Raw genomic sequence first — 23938 nt, forward strand, 5'->3', positions numbered from 1 at the left:
CTTCACCATGAAGTCTTTGCTCCCAGTCTACCTGAGCTAGTTCTTCTCTCATCCCATTGTAATCGCCTTTGTTTAAGCACAAAACACCAGTGTTTGATTTTACCTTGTCATTCTCCAACTGTATTTTAAATTCCACCATATTGTGGTTGCTCCTTCCAAGAGGATCCCAAACTATGAGATCATTAATCAATCCTGCCTCATTATCCCGGGCACATTCTATAAACTCCTCCTCAAGGCTGCCTTTACCAACCTGGTTAAACCAATCGATATGCAGATTAAAATCTCCCATGATAACCGCTGTACCATTTCTACATGCATCCGTTATTTCTTTGCTTATTACCTGCCCTACCATCCTGTTACTATTTGGTGGCCTATAGACTACTCCTATCAGTGACCTTTTCGCCTTACTATTCCTGATTTCCACCCAAATTGATTCAACCTTGTCCTCCATAGCACCAATATCATCCCTTACTATTGCCCGGATGCCATCCTTAAACAACAAAGCTACACCACCGCCCTTACCGTCCATTTTATCCTTTCGTATAGTCTGATACCCTTGGATATTTAACTCCCAGTCGTGACCATCTTTTAACCATGTTTCAGTATTGGCCACTAAATCATAGTCATTCACGATGATTTGCGCCATCAACTCATTTATCTTATTTCGTATACTATGAGCATTCAGGTAAAGTACACTTATGCTGTTTTTTATGTCTTTGTTATGAATCCTAACACCTTGATCAGTAACTTTTCGCAATTTATTTTTCCTCTTACCCTTTCTCCTAATTTTCCTTGTCTTTGAACCCATATCTCTACATAATAACCTGTCACGTAACCTGCTGCCTTGATCTCCATTAACCATTATACTGTCCATAGCTTTACACTTCCCTTCCCCCCCAACTTGCTAGTTTAAAGTCCTTGTGACCAACCTATTTATCCTATTCGCTAGAACACTGGTCCCAGAATGGTTCAGGTGAAGACCGTCCCAACGGTACAGGTCCCTCCTGCCATAGTACTGATGCCAATGCCCCATGAAATGGAATCCCTCTTTCCCGCACCACTCCTTTAGCCACGTGTTAACTTCTCTAATTTTCTCAACCCTATGCCAATTGGCACGTGGCTCGGGTAGTAATCCAGAGATTATAACCCTGGAGGACCTGTTCTTTAATTTAGTCCCTAGTGTTTGATAATCTACAAACAGGTCCTCTTTCCTAGTCTTACCTATGTGGTTAGTCCCAACGTGGACCACAACAACTGGATCCTCCCCCTCCCTCTCCAAAATCCTTTCAAGCCGATCAGAGATGTCCCTCACCCTGGCACCGGGCAGGCAACATACCATGCGGGACTCTCGAGCTGGCTTACAAAGGATGCCATCAATCCCCCTAATTATAGAATCCCCTACAACTACCACTTGTCTTTTTGCTCCCCCCTCTTGAATGGCTTCCTGTACCACGGTGCAGTGGTCAGTCAACGCATCCTCCCTACAGCCCTCTTCCTCATCCAAACAGGGAGCAAGTACCTCATACCTGTTGGACAAGGTCAAGGGCTGAGGCTCCTCAACTCCTAAACTCAGGATACCCCTACCTGCCCCCCTTGCAGTCACACCACTCTGTCCCTGACCACTGTCCGAATTAACAGAACTTATTCTACCGGGTGTGACTGCCTCCTGAAACAAAGTGTCCAGGTAATGTTCCCCCTCCCTGATGTGCCGCAGTGTGTGCAGCTCGGTCTCCAGTTCATCAATTCTGAGCCGAAGTTCCTCGAGCAGCCAACAGTTGCTGCAGATGTGGTCACTGACGGTTTCAATGGGATCCACCAGTTCCATCATCATACAGCAACAGCACATCACCTGTCCAGCCATATTCAACTTGTTAATTAATTTAAATTTTTTTATTTTTTTTATTTTCTTTATAGAACCTCAAGGATAAACCCGAACACCAACAAACACTCACCCGAATTCAGTCACTCACCTAAACTCAGATGCACTCTGTTCCAATCAGCACTCAGTCACTCACCTAAACTCAGATGCACTCTGTTCCAATCAGCACTCTGTGACTAAAGGCACTCCTGAAACACCTTTTGTGCACTCACCTCTCCCAGCACTATCCCGTCTCTCTCCTCCCGCGCTTTTTAAATCTCCCGGCTCTCTCCTCTGGCGCTGTTTTCGCTGTCCCGGCTCTCTCTGCTCCCGCGCTGTTTTCGCTGTCCCGGCTCTCTCCTCCCGCGCTTTTTAAATCTCCCGGCTCTCTCCTCCGGCGCTGTTTTCGCTGTCCCGGCTCTCTCTGCTCCCGCGCTGTTTTCGCTGTCCCGGCTCTCTCCTCCCGCGCTTTTTAAATCTCCCGGCTCTCTCCTCCGGCGCTGTTTTCGCTGTCCCGGCTCCCTCTGCTCCCGCGCTGTTTTCGCTGTCCCGGCTCTCTCCTCCCGCGCTTTTTAAATCTCCCGGCTCTCTCCTCCGGCGCTGTTTTCGCTGTCCCGGCTCTCTCTGCTCCCGCGCTGTTTTCGCTGTCCCGGCTCTCTCCTCCCGCGCATTTTAAATCTCCCGGCTCTCTCCTCCGGCGCTGTTTTCGCTGTCCCGGCTCTCTCTGCTCCCGCGCTGTTTTCGCTGAGGCCTGACTACTAAACTGGATCAGGTTATTCTCAGAAGCCATGAGGTTAGGTGAAGTGAAGGGGGTGCCAATGACCATTTACCTAATGTGTACCTCAATTAAAATCTGCCTCCATGATATATAAGAACATAAGAACGTAAGAATTAGGAGCAGGTGTAGGTCATCTGGCCCCTCGAGCCTGCTCCGCCATTCAATGAGATCATGGCTGATCCTCAGCTCCACTTTCCGGCCCGAACACCATTACCCTTAATCCCTTTATTCTTCAAAAAACTATCTATCTTTATCTTAAAAACATTTAATGAAGGAGCCTCAACTGCTTCACTGGGCAAGGAATTCCATAGATTCATAACCTTTTGGGTGAAGAAGTTCCTCCTAAACTCAGTCCTAAATCCATTTCCCCTTATTTTGAGGCTATGCCCCCTAGTTCTGCTTTCACCCGCTAGTGGAAACAACCTGCCCGCATCTATCCTATCTATTCCCTTCATAATTTTATATGTTTCAATAAGATCCCCCCACATGTGGATATTATATATATCTACAATAGATAAATCTATTTAAATAGATCCTTGGTTCTGGTATAGGTTAAACATAGAAACATAGAAAAGAGAAGCAGGAGGAGGCCATTCGGCCCTTCAATCCTGTTCTGCCATTCATTATGATCATGGGTGATCATCAAGTTCAAACTCTAAACCCGCAGTCCCCCCATTTCCCTTGATCCCTTTAGCCCCAGGAGCTATATCTAATTCCTTCTTGAAATTACACAATGTTTTGGCCTCGACTACTTTCTGTGGCAGCGAATTCCACATATGTTGATTGAACATAGTGATGCTCCAAGTTGTAAGTTAAGTGCATCTTAGGCTAATGTATTTTTGACTTCTACCATTTGTTTTCTTCCCATTCCTTCACCATTTTCTGCAGCATAATATTTTATGATATTTATGAAGGGGAGACAATGTTTACTGAAGCAAAAAGTGACCAGCAGTCAGGGAACGTGAATCCTAGTAGCACAGGGCACCAAATATTTTTCGTGTTTGGGCCTCATTTCACTATTTGGGGCCAGCTTCCAACATTTACTGAGTGCAGACAAGCAGCTTACTACTGGGGTAGAGATGGAGGAAGGGAGTGAGTGGAGGTGAAGAATCATAGAATTCATAGAATTTACATAGATTCATAGAACATACAGTGCAGAAGGAGGCCATTTGACCCATCAAGTCTGCACCGACCCACTTACGCCCTCCCTTCCACCCTATCCCCATACCCCAATAATCCCTCCTACCCTTTTTGGACACTAAGGGCAATTTATCATGGCCAATCCACCTAACCTGCACGTCTTTGGACTGTGGGAGGAAACCGGAGCACCCGGAGGAAACCCACGCAGACACGGGGAGAATGTGAAGATTCCGCACAGACAGTGACCCAGCGGGGATCGAACCGGGGACCCTGGCGCTGTGAAGCCACAGTGCTAGCCACGTGTGCTACCGTGCTGTCCGTACAATGCAGTCCAGAGGAGGCCATTTGGCCTATTGCGCCTGCACCGGCCCTTGGAAAGAGCACCCTACTTAAGCCCACAGCTCCACCCTATCCCCGTTATCCAGTAACCCCACTCAACCTTTTTGGACACAATAAGGGAATTTAACATAGCCAATCCACCTAACCCGAACATCTTTGGACTGTGGGAGGATTCCGGAGCACCCGGAGGGAATCCACACACACACGGGGAGAAGGTGCAGACTCCACACAGACAGTGACCCAAGCCGGGAATCGAACCTGGGATCCTGGAGCTGTGAAGCCACTGTGCTAACCACTATGCTACCGTGCTATCATGAACAAAGAAATACATTTTCAGACCTGTATTGCAAAGCCACTGAGCAAAGAAACGTCCAGGTTTCTTCTTTCTGAATGAACTGTGGAAAAAAGCAGGAGACTTCACATTAGAGGAGGCATTGACACCGTCTGAAGCTGTAAATATTTCATAAACAAAGCAAAAAAATATAATTTTGTTTTTTAAAAAGTATTTTTATTAAGGTTTTGCAGAATTTTTCATAATAAAACAGTAGCAACAATAACAAAACAAACTAGAGTGAACATTAACACAGTGCAAAAAGAGAATATACAATAACAATTAAATAGACATTAACCCACGCAACTCAGTCTTCCCACACCATCCCAATTTAGCACTCTCCCCCGCCCCCCCCCCCCCCCCCCCCCCCCACGCCCACCTACGGATTGCTGCTGCTGCTGCTGACATTTTCATTTTCCCTGAGAAAGTCGACGAACGGCTGCCACCTCCGAGAGAATCCTAGCGTAGACCCTCTTAAGGCAAACTTTATTTTCTCGAGGCTGAGAAATCCAGCCATGTCGTTAACCCAAGTCTCTACACTCGGGGGCTTCCAGTCCCTCCACATTAATAAAATCCGTCTCCGGGCTCGTAGGGAGGCAAAGGCCAAGACGTCTGCCTCTTTCGCCCCCTGAACTCCCGGGTCTTCTGACACTCCAAAGATCGCTATCTCTGGACTCGGCACCACCCGTGTGTTAAGCACCTTGGACATTGCCCTAGCGAACCCTTGCCACAACTCTCTAAGCTCCGGGCATGCCCAAAACATATGGACATGGTTTGCAGGGCTCCCCTTGCACCTCGTACAACTGTCTTCTACCCCAAAAAACTTGCTCATTCTCGCTGCCGTCATGTGTGCCCGGTGGACCACCTTAAATTGAATTAGACTGAGCCTGGCACATGATGAGGAGGAATTAACCCTGCCCAGGACCTCTGCCCATAGACCCACTTCCAACTCCTCACCTAGCTTCTCCTCCCACTTGCCCTTGAGCTCCTCCACCAGGGTTTCCTCCCACTTGCCCTTGAGCTCCTCCTGTAGTTCCTGATAGATATCCAACACCTTCCCCTCCCCCACCCAGGTGCCAGAGACCACCCTGTCCTGTATCCTCAGTGGTGGCAGCGTCGGAAAGGCCACTACCTGTTTTTTCAGGAAGGCTCGTACTTGCAGATATTTAAAGGCGTTTCCTGGCGGCAGATTAAATTTGTCCTCTAGCGGCTTCAAACTGGGAAAGCTTCTGTCTATGAATAGATCTCCCATCCTTCTGATGCCTGCCCTCTGCCAGCTCTGGAACCCACCATCCATCCTACCCAGGACAAACCTGTGGTTGTTACATATCGGGGTCCAGACCGACGCTCCCTCCACCTTCGTTTACCTCCTCCACTGTCCCCAGATCCGCAGTGTCGCCACCACCACCGGACTTGTGGAGTAACGGGTCGGCGAGAACGGCAAAGGAGCCGTTATCAAAGCTCCCAGACTAGTACTTTTACATGTCGCCGCCTCCACACCTCCTCCCCCCCATCGGCCACTTCCTAATCATAGCTATATTGACCGGCCAGTAGTAGTTGCGAATGTTCGGCAGCGCCAACCCCCCCCCCGACTGCGCTTCAACAGCGATCTCCTTACTCACGGGGCCTTATTCGTCCACACAAAGCCCGAAATGATCCTACTCACCCGCTTTCAAAAGGTCTTAGGGATGAAGATGGGGAGGCACTGAAAGACAAACAAAAATCTGGGGAGGACAGTCATTTCCACGGTCTGCACCCTCCCTGCCAGTGACAGCGGGAGCATGTCCCACCTTTTAAAGTCCACTTCCATTTGCTCTACCAATCGGGTCAGGTTGAGCCTGTGCAGGGCATCCAATTTCCTGGCCACCTGTATACCCAGGTAATGAAAACTTTTCTCTACCATCCTGAGCGGCAGCTCTTTCAGTCTCTCCTCCTGCCCCTTGGCCTGGATCACGAACAACTCGCTCTTTCCCATGTTCAGTTTGTACCCTAAAAAACTACCAAAATCCCTCAGGATCCGCAAAACCTCCTCCATCCGCTCCACAGGGTCCGAAATGTACTGGAGCAAATCATCCGCGTATAGCAAGACCCATGTTCCACCCCCCCACCCCTCTGAACCAGTCCCCGCCAGTCCCTCGAGGCTCTCAGCGCCATAGCTAGCGGTTCTATAGCTAAGGCAAATAGTAACGGGGAGAGGGGACACCCCTGCCTCGTTCCCCGGTGAAGCTTGAAGTACCCCGACCTCAGCCGGTTTGTACATACACTTGCTACAGGCGCCTGGTACAACAATTTTACACAGCCAATAAAGCCCTCACCAAACCCGAACCTCCCCAGTGTTTCCCACAGGTACTCCCACTCCACCCGGTCAAAGGCTTTCTCTGCGTCCATCGCTGTTACCATCTCCATCTCCCCTCCCTTTGAGGGCATCATAATAATATTCAAAAGTTTCCGGACATTGGTATTGAGTTGTCTGCCTTTAACAAACCCAGCCTGGTCTTCCTCTATCACCCCTGGGACGCAATCCTCAATTCTTGTGGCCAGAATCTTAGCAAGCGATTTGGCATCCACGTTTAAAAGCGAAATCGGCCTGTATGACCCGCAATGTTCCGGGTCCTTCCCTCGTTTAAGAATGAGTGAGATCAAGGCCTGTGACATTGTTGGGGGGAGGGTTCCTTTCTCTCTAGCCTCATTGAAGATCCTCATCAGGAGTGGGCTCAATATTTCCGAAAATTTCTTATAGAATTCTACCTGGTAACCATCCGGCCCTGGGGCTTTACCCGATTGCGTGCCCTCTATACCCTTGACAATCTCCTCCAATTCAATCGGGGCCCCCAGCCCCTCCACCTTTGGAAACCTCAACTGGTCCAAAAATTGCCTCATCCCTTCCGCTCCCGTCGGGGGCTCCGACTCGTATAGTTCACTAGAACAATAGAACTCCTTAAAGACTCCGTTCACCCCCCCTGGATCCAAGACCATGTTACCCTCCTGGGGCGTCATTCTCCGACCCCCCGCCGGGTCGGAGAATGGCCGTTGGCCGCCGTGAATCCCGCCCCCGCCCCCGCCGAAGTCTCCGGTACCGGAGATTGGGCGGGGGCGGGAATCGGGCCGCGCCGGTTGGCGGGGCCCCCCGCTCAATTCTCCGGCCCGGATGGGCCGAAGTCCCGCCCAGAAATTGCCTGTCCCGCCGGCGTAAATCAAACCTGGTATTTACCGGAGGGACCAGGCGGCGTGGGCGGGCTCCGGGGTCCTGGGGGGGGGGCGCGGGGCGATCTGACCCTGGGGGGTGCCCCCACGGTGGCCTGGCCCGCGATCGGGGCCCACCGATCCGCGGGCGGGCCTGTGCCGTGGGGGCACTCTTTCCCTTCCGCCTCCGCTACGGCCTCCACCATGGCGGAGGCGGAAGAGACTCTCCCCACTGCGCATGCGCGGGAAACTTTCAGCGGCCGCTGACGCTCCCGCGCATGCGCCGGGAAACTGTCAGCGGCCGCTGACGCTCCCGCGCATGCGCCGCATTTCCGCGCCAGCTGGCGGGGAAACAAAAGCCATTTCCGCCAGCTGGCGGGGCGGAAATCCCTCCGGCGTCGGCCTAGCCTCTCAATGTTGGGGCTAGGCCACCAAAGATGCGGAGCATTCCGCACCTTTGGGCCGGCGCGATGCCCGTCTGATTGGCGCCGTCTTTGCGCCAGTCTGCGGACATTGCGCCGTTGGGGGAGAATTTCGCCCCTTATTCTTTACTCCCCGGATTTCCTTGGCCACCTCCCTCTTTCGCAGTTGGTGTGCCAGCATTTCTTCCCGTACTCATAGACTGCCCCCCTTGCTTTCCTCAGCTGTGCTACTGCTTTCCTTGTGGTCAGCAGTTCAAACTCCGCATGCAGACACCACCGCCGCTCCCTCAGTAGCCCCGCCTCGGGGGCCTCCGCGTATCTCCTGTCCACTCGGAGTATCTCCTCCACCAGTCTCTCCCTCTCCGCACTTTCTCTCTTTTCCCTTTGGGATCGAATTGAGATGAGCTCCCCTCTGACAACTGCCTTCAGAGCCTCCCATACCTTTGCCGCTGCTACCTCACCCGTATCGTTTGTTTCCAGGTAATCCTGGATGTTCCTGCTAATCCGCCGCAAACCTCTTCGTCCGCCAGCAGCCCCACATCCAGTCTCCAGAGTGGGCGCTGCTCTCTCTCCTCACTAAGCCGCAGGTCCACCCAGTGCGGGGCATGGTCCGAGTCTGTGATTGCTGAGTATTCTGTCCCCGCCACCTTTGGGATAAGCGCCCTGCTCAAGACAAAGAAGTCTATGCAGGAATAAACCTTATGAACGTGGGAGAAAAAAAGAGAACTCCTTCGCTCTCGGCCGCGCAAACCTCCAGGGATCCACCCCCCCCATTTGTTCCATAAAACCCTTCAGTTCCTTAGCAACTGCCGGTCTCTTCCCTGTCCTGGACTTCGACCGGTCCAGCTCGGGGTCAATGACTGTGTAAAAGTCTCCCCCCATGATCAGGTTGTGTGACTCTAAGTCCGAGATTTTGCCTAGCATGCGTCTCATAAATTCCACACCATTCCAATTCGGAGCGTAGACATTCACAAACACCACCCGGACCCCCTCCCACTTTCCACTCACCATTGTATATCTGCCCCCCTTATCTGCCACGATTCTCCCAGCCTCGAATGCCACATCCTTACTAATCAGAATTGCTACCCCCCTGGTCTTCGAATCCAGCCCTGAATGGAACACCTGGCCGACCCATCCCTTTCTTAATCCCGTGTGATCTGCGAGCTTTAAATGTGTCTCCTGAAGCATTGTCATTCGCTTCTTCGAGCACAGGGAGCCACCACCCCCGACCCTCAATTGGTACCCCGAAATTGATACCTCCTCTGTTAGCAAAGCAGCATTCCCCCCTCCCCCTCCCCCAACAGCCCCACAACCCAAAGCCCCCCGCCAAGCACCAGCTGAGCTCACCCCCCACTACCCTCCCAAGAGTCAGCTGATCCATGCTGACCCCAGAAGCTCCCGCCCCTGGTGCCGATCAGACTGTTGCCTCATTGTCCGGACCCCTCTCCCCATGTGAATAAACCAATTAAACTACCTCTCCAGCCCCAGTGAGTAAATAGTAATACGAAACGAAAAATAAACAAAAGACACTAACATAGCCCCGTGAGGAGACACTTACTGAACCAAGGCTCCAACTTCCCGAAAAATCGCACTAAGTACAGGGCCCCGTCCCCCCTCCATATCTCAACTTTGCCGAAAACACAGCACCCTCCAACCACCGCCACAGCCCTTACAGGCACCCAACATTGTATACAATCTTATATTAGAAACGCTACCGTGTTATCCAGCCCCACCGCCGCATTCCACCAAAGCTTAACTGTCCTTTAATTCGAGTCCAGCTTTTCTTGTTTGACGAATGACCACGCCTTGTCCGGCGTCTCAAAATAGTGATGCCATTCCTTGTACGTGACCCATAGCCTCGCTGGGTGTAACATCCCAAATTTCACCCCCTTGCTGAAGAGGGTTGCCTTCACCCGGTTGAATCCAGCACACCTCTTGGCCAGCTGTGCACCCAGGTCCTGGTAGATCTCCCACCTGCTGCTCCGTTCTTTTCTTTGCCCACCGCAAGACAAGTTCCTTGTCCGAGAAGTGATGAAATCTCTCCACCATGGCCCTCGGCGGTTCATTCGCCTTGGTCTTCCTTGCGAGGGCTCTGTGCGCCCCGTCCAGCTCCAGGGGCCGAGGGAATACCTCTGTCCCCATCAGCGTCTCCAGCACCTTGGACACAAATGCTCCCGCAACCGACCCCTCCACACCTTCAGGGAGGCCCACGATTCTCAAGTTCTATCTCCTGGACCTGTTTTCTAGGTCCTCCAGCCTCTCCTGCCACTTCTTGTGGAGGTCATCCTGCGCCTCCACCTTATGGGCCAATACGACCAACTAGTCCTCATGGTCGGATAGCTTCTTCTCCATCTCCTTTATCGCTTTCCCTTGTGTCGCCTGAGTTGCGATCATTTGGTCTATTGATGCCTTCATCGGGGCCAGCATGTCCTTTTTAAGATCAGCAAAGCAGACCCTAAGGAACTCCTGTTGCTCCTGTGACCACTGCGCCCATGCACCCTGGTCTATACCGGCTGCCATGCCGTGCCTCGGCGCCCGCTCCGCACGCTTCTGTCTGATGGGACGTAAACGCTTCATCCGGCCACTCCTGGTCCAGCTATCCATACAACAGAGAGGGAATCCTTTTGGCAGTGTTCGCTTCACCAATCTGCCCCAAAAAGTCTGTGGAAACTCCTGAAAAAAGGTCCGAGAGTCCGTTCCAGACGGGAGCTGCCGAATGCGCGACCTACTCATCCATGGCCGCCACCGGAAGTCTCAAAAAAAAATTTTTTTTTTAATCTATATAATTTTGAAGACATTTCCTCCATCACAACACTTTAGTTGTTTCATCTGACTTCACCGAAACTGAAAAGGGAAACTGAGAAGTAAATAAAACCTTCTTGTTTCTAAGGAAACTAAGGCTGAAACCAAACTCCTGGGCAGACTGAAACCGGTTGAAACGACATAAAATGACACAGAGCCATCCGAGCGCAGATTATGATCCCAGTCGTGCAGTACAGGTGAGTTGAAGAAGTTGAAGGCTAAATCCAGAAGCTGAGAATAGGCAAACATACAGTTGCTGCAGCTTTTTTCTGTTACTTGAAGATAACATTGGTGGATCTACGGCATCTAGAGCATCAAAAGCAGAGTTGAGAAGATTCTGCAGATGTATGCCATTTTTGATGACAACTGTACCCAAGGAACCCAAATTGGTTGTGCACCTCTGCTGGCTGAAGATCATGCCATATCCTGGAAGAAGTGGAGCTGAAATTCTTCTTGAGGAAGATAGAGCTTTGAAGAACGCTGTGACTGAATTTAATGGCTTATATGTTGTGTGGTCTGCCAAGCCAACTCAAAAGATCTGTCCTAGTTGATTCTTTCATTTAAAGTGTACCTTATAATTGACAAGTTGCTGTTAATTCGGGTTTAACTTCTGTTGCTTCTGGGTTTTAGATTACAGGAGATTATCAGAGGTACTATTTCATGTTTGATTTGTTTGACTCTTGGACAGTAAAAATTATTTTGTTTTAAGCTATGGGGCGAGATTCTCCACTCCCGCGCCGGTTGGGAGAATCGCCTGGGCCACCAAAGTTTCCCGCGACGCCGGTCCGACGCCCTCTCGTGATTCTCCCAAGCGGCGGGAACGGCCCCGTCGAGTTCCGTGGGCCGGAGGCCAGAGAATCGCCCGAGACACCCAAAATAGCGATTCTCCGGCACCCCTGCTATTCTCAGGCCCGGATGGGCCGAGTGGCCAGCCCAGGATGGCGGGTTTCCCACGGCGCCGTCCACACCTGGACGCTGCCATCAGGAACAGCGCGGGAACACTGGGGGGGGGCGGCCTGCGGGGAGGAGAGGGGGGATCCTGCACCGGGGGGTACCTTGAATGTGGGGTGGCCCGCGATCGGTGCCCACCGATCATCGGGCCGTCCTCTCTGAAGGAGGCCCTCCTTTCTTCCGCAGCCCTGCAAGATCCGTCTGCCATCTTCTTGCGGGGCGGACTCGGAGAGGACGGCAACCCGCGCATGCGCGTATGACGCCAGTTATGCGGTGCCGGCCACGTCATGTATGCGGCGCCGCCTTTACGCGGCGACAAGGCCTGGCGCGTGTAAATAACGCGGCCCCGCTCCTAGCCCATTATCGAGCCCTGAATCAGTCGGGATAGGGGCCGTTTTCCGCCGTCGTGAACCTCGACGGCGTTCACGACGGCGTGGGCACTTCAGCGCGGGAGTGGAGAATCCCGCTCATGGAGTCTCATGGCTTCATTCTTTCAGTAAATAATTGGGATTTGTATTTATTTTTAAATAAAGTTGCTGGTGTCAGGCAAGTGTGTAACATGTTCACATTTGATGTGAGAACATTTGAACCTTGCAGGATGTTTGGGGTTTTGAGGGGTTGGGTGTGGGAGGATTTGGTGTTAGTGTGTTTCTTTTCATGTTGGGAAGGGGGCTCTGGCAGGGGCCGCCGCGTGAGCAAGGGCAAAGGTGCTGGCTGGCTGGGAAGGACATTCTTGCTATTGCAGGTGACCAGCCAAGGTTCACCAAACTAACTCCCGGGATGGCAGGACTGACATATGAAGAAACACTGGATCAACTGTGCCTGCACTCACTGGAGTTAGAAGAATGAGAGGGGATCGCATTGAAACATATAAAATCCTGATGGGACTGGATAGGCTAGATGCAGGAAGAATGTTCCCGATGTTGGGGATATCTAGAACTAGGGGTCCCAGCCTAAGAATAAGGGGTCAGCCATTCAGGACTGAGATGAGGAAGAACTTCTTCTCTCAGAGAGTTGTGAACATGTGGAATTCTCTACCACAGAAAGCTGCTGGGGCCAATTCATTGGATATATTCAAGAGAGAGCTGGACGTGGCCGTTGCGGCTAAAGGGACCAAGGGGTATGGAAAGAAAGCGGGAGTGGGATCAGCCATGATCACATTGAATGGTGGTGCAGGCTCGAAGGGCCAAACGACCTACTCCTGCACCTATTTCTATGTTTCTATGAAGGAGATGGGAGGGGTGGACCCTTGGAGGTTTTTACATCCACGAGATAGAGCACTTGTTTTTTTTGCCAGTGCATAAGTTGTACTTGAGGATCGACTTTTTTGTGGTGGGGATGGTGCTGATAGCTCGGGTAAGGAAGGCAGAGTACTCACCGATCATGATATCGGGCCATGCTCTGGAGTGGTTGGATGTGGTTTTGGAGAAGGGGCTAGCCCGAAGGCCGGCATAGAGGCTTGATGTGGGTTTGATGGCGGACCTGAATTTTGTACTAAAATGGGGAAGATTATTGAGGAGTATGTGGGGTTTAACCGGAATGGGGAAGTCTCGCCGTTGGTAGTCTGGGAGGTTGAAGGCAGTAGTGAATGGTGAAGGGCAGGGTCATTTCATTCATGCGAAGATGGATAGGGAAGCACGGGAGGAGCAGCAACGGTTGATAGAGGAGATTTTGGAGGTAGATGGGATATATGTGGAGGATCCGGAACCAGGACGTTTGATGAGGAGGAGCTTGATCTTCTATCCACGGGAAGGGTGGTTCGGCAGCGGAGGCGAGTGGCAGCGAGGAAGATTGTGCGGATTAAAGGTGGGATGGGTGGGCTGGTAATGGAGCCGGAGCAGGTGAATAGGACATTTGAAGACATTTATGGGAACTCGTATAAGTCGGAGCCGCCAGAGGATACGTCGGATAGGAGGGAGTTTCTGGAGCAACTGGAGTATCCGGAGGTGGGGGGGGACTGGGGGGGGATGGGGGACGGAGGGGGGACGGGGGAGTACGGGGGATGGGGGGGGGGACGGGGAGGACGGGGGGGGGGGGGGCTAGAGGAACCAATGGGGTGGAAGAAGTGCAGACAGCAATAGGGAAGATGCAGTCGGGTAAGGCACAGGGGCTGGATGGGTTCCCGGTGGAATTTTATTAAACATTTATGGATAAGCTAGCACCGCGGATGGTAGATATGTTTGAGGATGCGATGGCTAGGGGAATATTGCCAGAAACGATCGGGCAGGTATCCATCTCACTATTACTTAAAAAGGAGAAGGATCTGGTGGAGTGTGGGTCATACAGGCCCATTTCTATACTGAACATGGATGCTAAGATATTGGCGAAGGTGTTGCCAGTGAGGCTGGAGGTGTGTCTTCTGAACACGGAGGGGGAAGCTAAGACAGGATTCGTCAAGGGCAGGCAGTTGGCGTTGAATGTGTGGCGGCTGCTGAATGTGGTACTTTCTCCGGCAGAAGGAAGGGAGTATGAAGAAGTGGTGGAAATAGATGTGGAGAAGGCGTTTGGCAGGGTGGAGTGGAGCTGTCTGTTTGAGGTGTTGGAGAAATTTGGATTGGGCTCAAGTTTGTGTCAAGGGTAAAATTGCTGTACAAGGATCCGTCAGCATGTGTGCTAACGAACAAAATAAATTTGAGGTACTTTCCACTATTTCAAGGATTTTAGGGAACGAGGCGGGGAAGCCCCATGTCCCGATTCTGTTTGCACTGGTGATGGAGCCCTTGGCACTGTGGGGTTCGAACTTATGGAAGGGGATAGTGGGGGGGGGGGGGGGGGGGGAGGGTGGAGCATCAGGTGTCTCTATACATCTCGGACCCGAGCCCCTTGGTGACGGATATAATGGGGTTGCTAAGGAGATTCGGGGTGTTTTAGGGGTTTTTATTTTGGGAAACGCGAGTATTTTGTGGGGTCTTCTCCAGGCGCAGGGGTGGGAGTGTAGGGGCTGCTTTTCCAGTTGATGCCAACCCATTTTCGGTATCTGGGAGTGCAGATAGGCATGGCTTCTTCAGCTCATTTTCATGAGCTTGGTTGGGAAGGTGAAGGAGTACTTGTTGCGGTGCGATAGCCTATCCTTGTCATTGGCAGGCCGGGCAGGCAGTGAAGATGAACATTATGCCGCGTTTTTTGTTTTTGTTTCTGTTTCAGTGTCTGCCGTTTTTTTTTACCAAAGTCAATTTTTAAGGGGGTAGATAGGCTGGTCTTGTCGTTTGTGTGGGCAAGGAAGGTGGCCAGGATAAGGAAAGCGGGTGCTCCAAAGGAGGTGGCAGTCGGGGGAGTGTTCCTTCCAAACTTGCTGTACTATTACTGGGCAGTGAATTCGGAGAAAGGGCGGGGCTGGCGTATAGAAATAGAAGACTTATGGGTGCGGATACAGGCAGGTACCTGTAAGAGGTTGGGTTTGTGGGTGTTGGCAATGGCGCTGCTACTGTTTGTCTCAGGGTAGTATTTGGGGAGTCCTGTGGTGGTAGCCACGCTGAAGATTTGGAGGCAATTCCAGCAGCACTTTAAGTTGAGGCCCGCCCCGAGGATGATGCCGTTAAGGGAAAAACATGGGTTTGAGCCAGGGAGGATGTGAGGATCCAGGGATGGGAGGTGAGTTCTGTTGGGGTTGAGGTCAGCTTCTCCCCTGTGCCTCGGTGTGTCTGGGGGACTGAATGGGTTTCCTGTATTTGGAGAAGATGACGTTTGTTCTGAGGGGTTCCACAAGAGATGGGGTTTGATTATCTTACACTTTGGAGACCTGGTTGCCGTCAAGGGGTAGGGGGGTGCAGATTTGGGGGGGGGCAGTTGTGTTTGGTTTGTGTTTATTCTTTGTAAAAATGCTAAAATATTGAAAATTTGAATTAAAATATTTTTTTAAAAAGAGCAGTCGAACCTAATTTCCTTTGTATGTCTGTTCACCAGATTTATTCCTGATTTCATTTGTTACAACACTGCAAATTACCAATTCAAAATGTAATAATTTTGACATAACTTTGATAACCATTATCTATCAATAGCAGGTCTGCCATTTGCCATGGGGTAAAGATTACCTTTCTCAAAAAATGTTATAAAAACATTCTGGGTGGGAGAAAGAATGGTTAACTTCTGACTTCCAAGCCTAGACCTAATGTCGCTGGCAAAGAAATAGTCACCGCCAGATATTTTAGGCCTACAGTTAACTTGGGAAAGAGTGTGGTGTGAAGCTGGCAGGACTGCTCTGATCATGCTGGAATAATAAGTGAGGACACAAGCAGGCAGGCAACTGTTTAAAACAGAGATGTGGAGGAATTTCTTCAGCCAGAGGGTGATGAATCTGTGGAACTCTTTGCCGCAGAAGGCTGTGGAGGCCAAATCACTCAGTGTCTTTAAGACAGAGATAGATAGTTCTTGATTAATAATGGGATCAAGTGGCCTAATTATGCTCCTATGTCTTATGGTCTTATGTTGAAATCATCCCTTTTAATTCATATTTGTTGTATGAGGTAACTGGATGCCTCAATCAGGAATACCGCAGGCAGTTACAATGCAGAGATACAGAACTGTACATTCACAGTACTGGTAGGGTGGGAGTTCCGGGGTTTTTACCTAACCACAGTGAATGGACAGAGATGTAAGGCGAAATTTTCCCCCCAAAATGGTGAGGTGTCAGATTCTGACTGAAAACTGGCAGATTTCTCTCCAGAAACGTAGCCAGAGGACGTCCGGTGCGGCGGCACGAAGTAACGGCTGCATCGTGGGTGTATTCCGTGCAGGCTCCGGCACTTTGGGCTTTCCTGCCCATTCTGTGAAGAATTTCTGCCATTGCGCTCGATGGCCTGGCAGAGAAAACAGCTGGGAATCGGGGGAATGTTGAAATTGACATCGAAGAGGGGTGAAGGGGTGGAATTGCAAGGGTCAAGCCCGAGCAAGGACTCATAAAAGATGGCGGGGGAGGGGTGAAGTGGCAATGTCCATCGCCCTCGCCTTGATGGCGAGGGTGGTAGCAAGAGAATTTAAAAAGTTTGGTAGAGAGATGGATGAACGCTTCCAACAGCATGGCCAGGTATTTACGGCTTCATTTGAAACTACGGTGGAGGATGCTTTGGGCCCAGTCGGGGAGCAACTGAAGAAGACGACTCAGGCGGTAGGCGAGCAGGGCGAGAAGTTGAAAAATGTGGAGGAGGTTTTATTTCAACACGAGGACAGACTTTGCGTCTTTGGAGGCTGAAATGGCGATTGTTGGGGGCAGGAATAAGGGCCTCAAGGCAAGACTGGACGATATAGAAAATAGGGCCAGGCACATGAACCTGAGGCTGGTGGGTCTACCGGAGGAAGTTGAGGGCTCAAGGCCGACTGAAAACTTTGCTGCAAAGTTCTCCCAGTTGACGAGTGGTGATTAGGTATTTGCGGTGCCGGAGCTGGACAGGGCATACACCCTTGAGGCAGAAACCGCAACTGAATGAGCCACTTTAAGACCATAAGACCATAAGACATAGGAGCGGAAGTAAGGCCATTCGGCCCATCGAGTCCACTCCACCATTCAATCATGGCTGATTTCAACTCCATTTACCCGCACTCTCTCCATAGCCCTTAATTCCTCGAGAAATCAAGAATTTATCAACTTCTGTCTTAAAGATACTCAACGTCCCAGCCCCCACCGCCCTCTGTGGCAATGAATTCCACAGACTCACCACTCTCTGGCTGAAGGAATTTCTCCTCATCTCTGTTCTAAAGTGACTCCCTTTTATTCTAAGGCTGTGCCCCCGGGTCCTAGTCTCCCCTGCTAATGGAAACAACTTCCCTACGTCCACCCTATCTAAGCCATTCATTATCTTGTAAGTTTCTATTAGATCTCCCCTCAACCTCCTAAACTCCAATTAATATAATCCCAGAATCCTCAGACGTTCATCGTATGTTAGGCCTACCATTCCTGGGATCATCCATGTGAATCTCCGCTGGACCCGCTCCAGTGCCAGTATGTCCTTCCTGAGGTGTGGGGCCCAAAATTGCTGACAGTATTCTAAATGGGGCCTAACTAATGCTTTATAAAGCTTCAGAAGTACATCCCTGCTTTTATATTCCAAGCCTCTCGAGATAAATGACAACATTGCATTTGCTTTCTTAATTACGGACTCAACCTGCAAGTTTACCTTTAGAGAATCCTGGACTAGGACTCCCAAGTCCCTTTGCACTTCAGCATTATGAATTTGTCACTGTTTAGAAAATGGTCCATGCCTCTATTCTTTTTTCCAAAGTGTAAGACCTCGCACTTGCCCACGTTGAATTTCATCAGCCATTTCTTGGACCACTCTCCTAAACTGTCTAAATCTTTCTGCAGCCTCCCCACCTCCTCCATACTACCTGCCCCTCCACCTATCTTTGTATCATCGACAAACTTAGCCAGAATGCCCCCAGTCCCGTCATCTAGATCGTTAATATATAAAGAGAACAGCTGAGGCCCCAACACTGAACCCTGCGGAACACCACTTGTCACCAGTTGCCATTCCGAAAAAGAACCTTTTATCCCAACTCTCTGCCTTCTGCCTGACAGCCAATCGTCAATCCATGTTAGTACCTTGCCTCGAATACCATGGGCCCTTATTTTACTCAGCAGTCTCCCGTGAGGCACCTTATCAAAGGCCTTTTGGAAGTCAAGATAGATAACATCCATTGGCTCTCCTTGGTCTAACCTATTTGTTATCTCTTCAAAGAACTCTAACAGGTTTGTCAGGCACGACCTCCCCTTACTAAGTCCATTCTGACTTGTCCTAATCCGACCCTGCACTTCCAAGAATTTAGAAATCTCATCCTTAACAATGGATTCTAGAATCTTGCCAACAACCGAGTTTAGGCTAATTGGCCTATAATTTTCCATCTTTTTCCTTGTTCCCTTCTTGAACAGGGGGGTTACAACAGCGATTTTCCAATCCTCTGGGACTTTCTCTGACTCCAGTGACTTTTGAAAGATCATAACTAACGCCTCCACTATTTCTTCAGCTATCTCCTTTAGAACTCTAGGATGTAGCCCATCTGGGCCCAGAGATTTATCAATTTTTAGACCTCTTAGTTTCTCTAGCACTTTCTCCTTTGTGATGGCTACCATATTCAACTCTGCCCCCTGACTCTCCTGAATTGTTGGGATGTTACTCATGTCTTCTACTGTGAAGACTGATGCAAAGTACTTATTTAGTTCCTCAGCTATTTCCTTGTCTCCCATCACTAGATTACCAGCGTCATTTTGGAGCGGCCCAATGTCTACTTTTGCCTCCCGTTTGTTTTTAATGTATTTAAAGAAACTTTTACTATCATTCCTAATGTTACTGGCAACTAATGTTTGAGCGGTGATCATTCGGTTTCATACTTTCCAGAGGAAGGAGTGGGTCCTGGAATGGGCCAAGAAAGCCCGGAACATTAACTGGCACGGTAACATGGAAAGGATTCACCAGGCACAGAACTGGCGAATAAGGTGAAGAAGGTTCAATCCAAGGAGTACGAATTGGGGTTGTGTACCCAGCAAAGCTAAGAGTCACGTTTGACTGGAAAGATTTCTATTTTGAAACTCCCTAAGCGGGCTGAGGTCTTTACCAGAGATCATGGACTTGGCAAAGTTGGAGGATGCGGTTGGATGGTTGGGGTGTGACTATTTTACCGTTTTAGTGTTCATGTTGTCTTGAGTTGAGTTCAGTTAATGGTGAAGTTGTTTGGATGGAGTTGATTCCTCTGTTCTGTTTTGTGATGATATTTCTTTACGGGCTTAGTAGTTGCTTGGACATCGGGCGGATGGGGGGGGGGGGTGTCAGGGTTAGTTTCAGGCGAGCTTGGGCAGAAGTGAAAGCGATGGTTAAGGAATAGATGGGACCTGGGGTGGGGTGGTCACCTTACTAGCACTAGAAAGTAAGTTAGTTAATGGAAGACAAGTGGGGGATGGGGCTGGGAATTATCAGAGCAGTTTGGTTCAGCTTGATGGGTCTGGGGGGGTGGAGAGGGGATGATGTTAGAAGAGATGATAGGCTATCTGTTGACTTGGGAGAGCGGGTGGGGGTGGGAACTGATAGTGACCAGTTATCTTTCTCTGAACCACCATTTAAGTGGGATGGGTCGCCATCTTAGGTGGGCCTGCGGCCTGGGAATCCTTGGTGAAGCTATGACCTTCTGCGGTGGAAATGAATGACTCAAAGCTGGGGGGGCAGGAGGAATAAGTCACCCCCAACAAGGGTGGTCACCTGAATGTGCGGGTCCTTGGGGAGGGGGATGCTCAGTCAAGAGAGCACGGGTATTGGCTCATTTAAAGAATTTGGGAGCCTGTGTGATATTCCTCTAGGAGACCCACATGCGTGAGCTAGATCAGACATGGCTTCGGACGGCATGGGTGAGCCAAGTATTCCATTCAGGATTTGATAGCAGGGCCCGGTGGTTGACAACCCTTATTAAGAAAAGAGTCTGGTTTCCTTTGGAGAAGCTATTAGCTAATGCGGAATGGAGTTATGTTTTATTATAGTAATGGGGGTGTTGGAAGGGATACCAGTGGTATAGGTGAATGTTTGTGCCCCTAATTAGGATGATACAATGTTCGTGAAACGGCTGCTGACAGCAACACCGGATCAAGACACCCATCAGCTTATTATGGGAGGAGACATGAATTGTGTGCTGGACCCAAGGATAGATCGTTATAGGCCAAGATCACTGGTCCTGGGGGTAATGGTTAAGGCATTAAGTGCCTTTAGGGAGGAAAGGGAGGAGGGGGGGGGGGAACCATTGGCAGTCGGACACCCAAGAGAAAAAGAGTTCTCTTTCTTCTCTTCAGTACATACGTTTTTTTCCAGGATTGGCTATTTTGTCAGAAGCCGGGTGAAGAAATCTGAGTACTCAATGGTGGATGGTTATTTTTGACCATGCTCCACATTGGGTGGACCTTGAGTTGGGGATAGGTAAGGGACATCGAAAGGGGTGGCGGCTGGATGTGTGTCTGCTAGCGGACATTGGGTTCTGTGGGGCTATCCAGGATTATAGTTTGAACAATGACAATGGGGAGGCCTCTCCCTCAACACTATGGGAAGCACTGAATGTTGTAATTAGGGGAGTAATTATATTTTTCAAGGCCCATATCGAGCTGGAGGCAAGAAGGTAAGCGGGAAAAACTAATACGTGATATTATAGAGGTAGATCGCAAGTATGCAGACAGTCCATCCCGAACTATTAGTGGAGAGGAAGAAACTGCAAATGCAGTTTCACCTGATAGGGCCACATTAAAAATTTGGAGGCAACTCCCCCAACACTTTAATTTGAGGGCTGCCTCTAGGCTGAACCCCCATATGTGCGAACCAGTTATTGGAACCGGCTCGGTTGGATGTGAAATTTAGGGAATGGAAGGATAAAGGTTTAGAGAAAGTAGGAGACTTATTTTTAGAAGGTCAGTTCGCTAGCTTAGGAAGATTGCACGAAAAATATGGGCTTGCAGAAGCTGATGGGCTCAGATATCTCCAGGGTGCCATTTTGTGCAGCCGGACTTGCCGGCTGTATCAGCCCCGCCCTTACAAAGTTATGTGCAAACCATGGTTTCTTTTTTCAGCTTTTCCAATGAAGCAGTCTTCAACCTTGCTCGAGAGGCTCTTACCCTGCTCTGGTTCGGAGGTGGCCAACATGTCGGCTATACACCAGCGGATGGTGTGGGAAGAGATGTACTCTGTTGAGGGTATGAAGGCTAAGTTGGCGGAAGAGCTGGGACCGATCTTGAAAGAGGAGGTTTGGAGTGAGGCGCTGAGGAGGGTGGACTCGACCCCGTCTTGTGCGAGGTTGAGCCTTATCCAGCTGAAAGTGGTGTTCCGGGCACAGCTCACAAAGGCTAGAATGAGTTGGGTTTTGGAAGTGGTGGATGATAGATGTGATCGGTGTCTGGGGACCAGGTACATCATGCGCACGTGTTCTGGTCATGCTCAAAGATTGTGGACTTCTGGAGGTCCTTTTTTGAGGCCATGTCGGCAATCCAGAACATTGGATTGGAGCCTTACCCATTGGTGGCGCTTTTTGGGGTTTCGGTTGTGCCGGAACTCTGGACAGGGTGGGGGGGGGAGACTGGTGTTCTGCCCTTTGCCTCACTGGTGGCAAGGATTTGGATACTCCCGGGCTGGAGGTCGACTACACCGCCAAGCGCCTCAGCATGGCTTGGTGACTTGATGGAGCTTTTAACACCTCAAGAAGGTTAGGTTTACTGTGAGAGAGTCAGTGGTGGGGTTTTACCATAGATGGCAGCCGTTTATAATGTATTTTAAAGAGCTGGTCTCTGTGAGCTGTTCGGAAGGGTAAGGGGATAGGGGTTAGGAACTAAGATTTACTGTTCTAAGAGAAGGTGGGGAGTGGACGAGGGGGCTCTTCCTGTTTAATTGTTGCTCTGTGTTTTTGTATGTTTTGTATTAAAATTTTTAAAATTATAATAAAAATATTTTCCCAAAGAGGAAAGACTGCCAGATTTTCTGACCAGGTCACCTGACAGTCTGTCAAAAGAAACCAGGAGGAAGAGGGGCATGGTTTGTGTCATGATATTCAAACATACATCATAACACATACATAATGATAGACAGACCAATGGACCAATTAGCACACATAACACGACAGACAATCACAGACAAGAGCAGACACAGTACAAGACAAGAAACACGACACTTCCTGGGCAGTCCATCTGGAGACAGCACAGGGCCAGGACCTAATAGCAGGACACTCACACAGTCACAACGTGCTGAGTACCAAGTCTGATGTATAAATAGTTAAATGGAATAAAACTGCGTTGTACCAATCGCAACCGTGTTGGTTCGTCTGTACCTCAGAGCACCCAACACTTCATGATACCAGGAGTGAATCGAGACCTACCGGCAAATCTGCCATCCTGAGCCATGGACACCCGCAACAAACCGCATCCGTTGCAAGTCGCTGGGAACCTGGGCACATATTGGAAGCTCTTCAAGCAGCGCTTCGAACTCTTCATGCAAGCCAATGAAAAACAGGGCGCCTCAGACGAAACAAAGATTGCCATGCTCCTCACTACCGCAGGTCAGCACGCCATCGATGTATACCACTCCTTGATGTTCGCGGAAGGCGAGAACAAAGCTAAGTATGACACGGTCCTCCTCAAGCTCGACAAGCGCTTCAACGTTGAAGTCAACGAAAGCTTTGAGAGGTATGTCTTTCAGCAGTGCCTGCAAGGTAAGGATGAGCTCTTTCAGTCCTTCCTGACGCACCTCCGCATACTCGCGCAGTCCTGCGGTTACGACACCATCTCAGCGTCCATGATCTGGGACCAGATCGTTTTTGGCATTGCCTCCAGTGGCCTACGCCAGCAGCTTCTTAAAATTAAAGGCCTGACCTTAGCATCTGCAGATGAAACCTGTGTCCTGCATGAGAATGCGACCAGCCACTATGCCCAATTTCAGGCGACCGAATCGGCACGGAGGGGGTCCCACGTGATTGAATCGGCAAGCCAGGCCACCCACGAGGCCGAACGCGTCCAGGCAATCGAGTTTCTCCCGGACGACGGTGGCCGTTTCGCGCGCTTTTAAGGCCTCCCGCGTTTGTGCGCGCCAAAACCTACGGCAACACTGAGGGACGTGCTGCGCAGGCATGACCGACGCAAGACCGAACTGCGCATGCGCAGTGGCGTAACGAACGTCATGACGTCATGACGTGCGGCAAATGTGGAGCTGCACATTTAAAAGGGCAATGTCCTGCAAAAACCCGACAATGCCTACGCTGTGGCAAGATGGGCCACAACGCTGCCTACTGTCGAGCGGCTCAACCTGTTGATCTTCCACATCTCCAACAACCTCGTAGGAACGTGCGGACCATTCAGCCTCCACATCACGACATCCAAACCGACGACACAGATGACCAAGACGCCTTCCGGGTTGCGGTCATTGATGCGAACCGGGTCAACACCATCAATCCGGGCGATGAATGGAGTGCCACCCTAACGGTCAACCGATCGCCGATCACTTTCCACTTGGACACTGGCGCCTCCGCCAAGCTCATGGCATGGTCAGCCTTCTACGCCATGAAGGTCAGGCCACCAATCCAGCCATCCCGGTGCAAGATGGTCGACTACAACGTGAATGTTATCCCGGCCATGGGATCCTGCCAGCTCCAGGTGACACACAACACTCACACGGCCACACTCTCGTTCGAGA

General features: G+C 50.4%; 1 protein-coding gene across 1 annotated transcript in view; it reads right to left on the reverse strand.

The window, feature by feature from the left end:
• LOC140410672 (tyrosine-protein kinase Src42A) overlaps positions 1–23938 on the reverse strand; it is a 105033-nt gene that overhangs the window by 23213 nt on the left and 57882 nt on the right. Inside the window, exon 6 of the mRNA XM_072499053.1 lies at positions 4455–4510. Within this exon, the coding sequence (XP_072355154.1) occupies positions 4455–4510 (56 nt within the window). The remainder of the gene's footprint in view (positions 1–4454; positions 4511–23938) is intronic.

This window comes from Scyliorhinus torazame, chromosome 4, assembly GCF_047496885.1.
Source record: "Scyliorhinus torazame isolate Kashiwa2021f chromosome 4, sScyTor2.1, whole genome shotgun sequence".
In the NCBI taxonomy this organism is placed as follows: domain Eukaryota; kingdom Metazoa; phylum Chordata; class Chondrichthyes; order Carcharhiniformes; family Scyliorhinidae; genus Scyliorhinus; species Scyliorhinus torazame.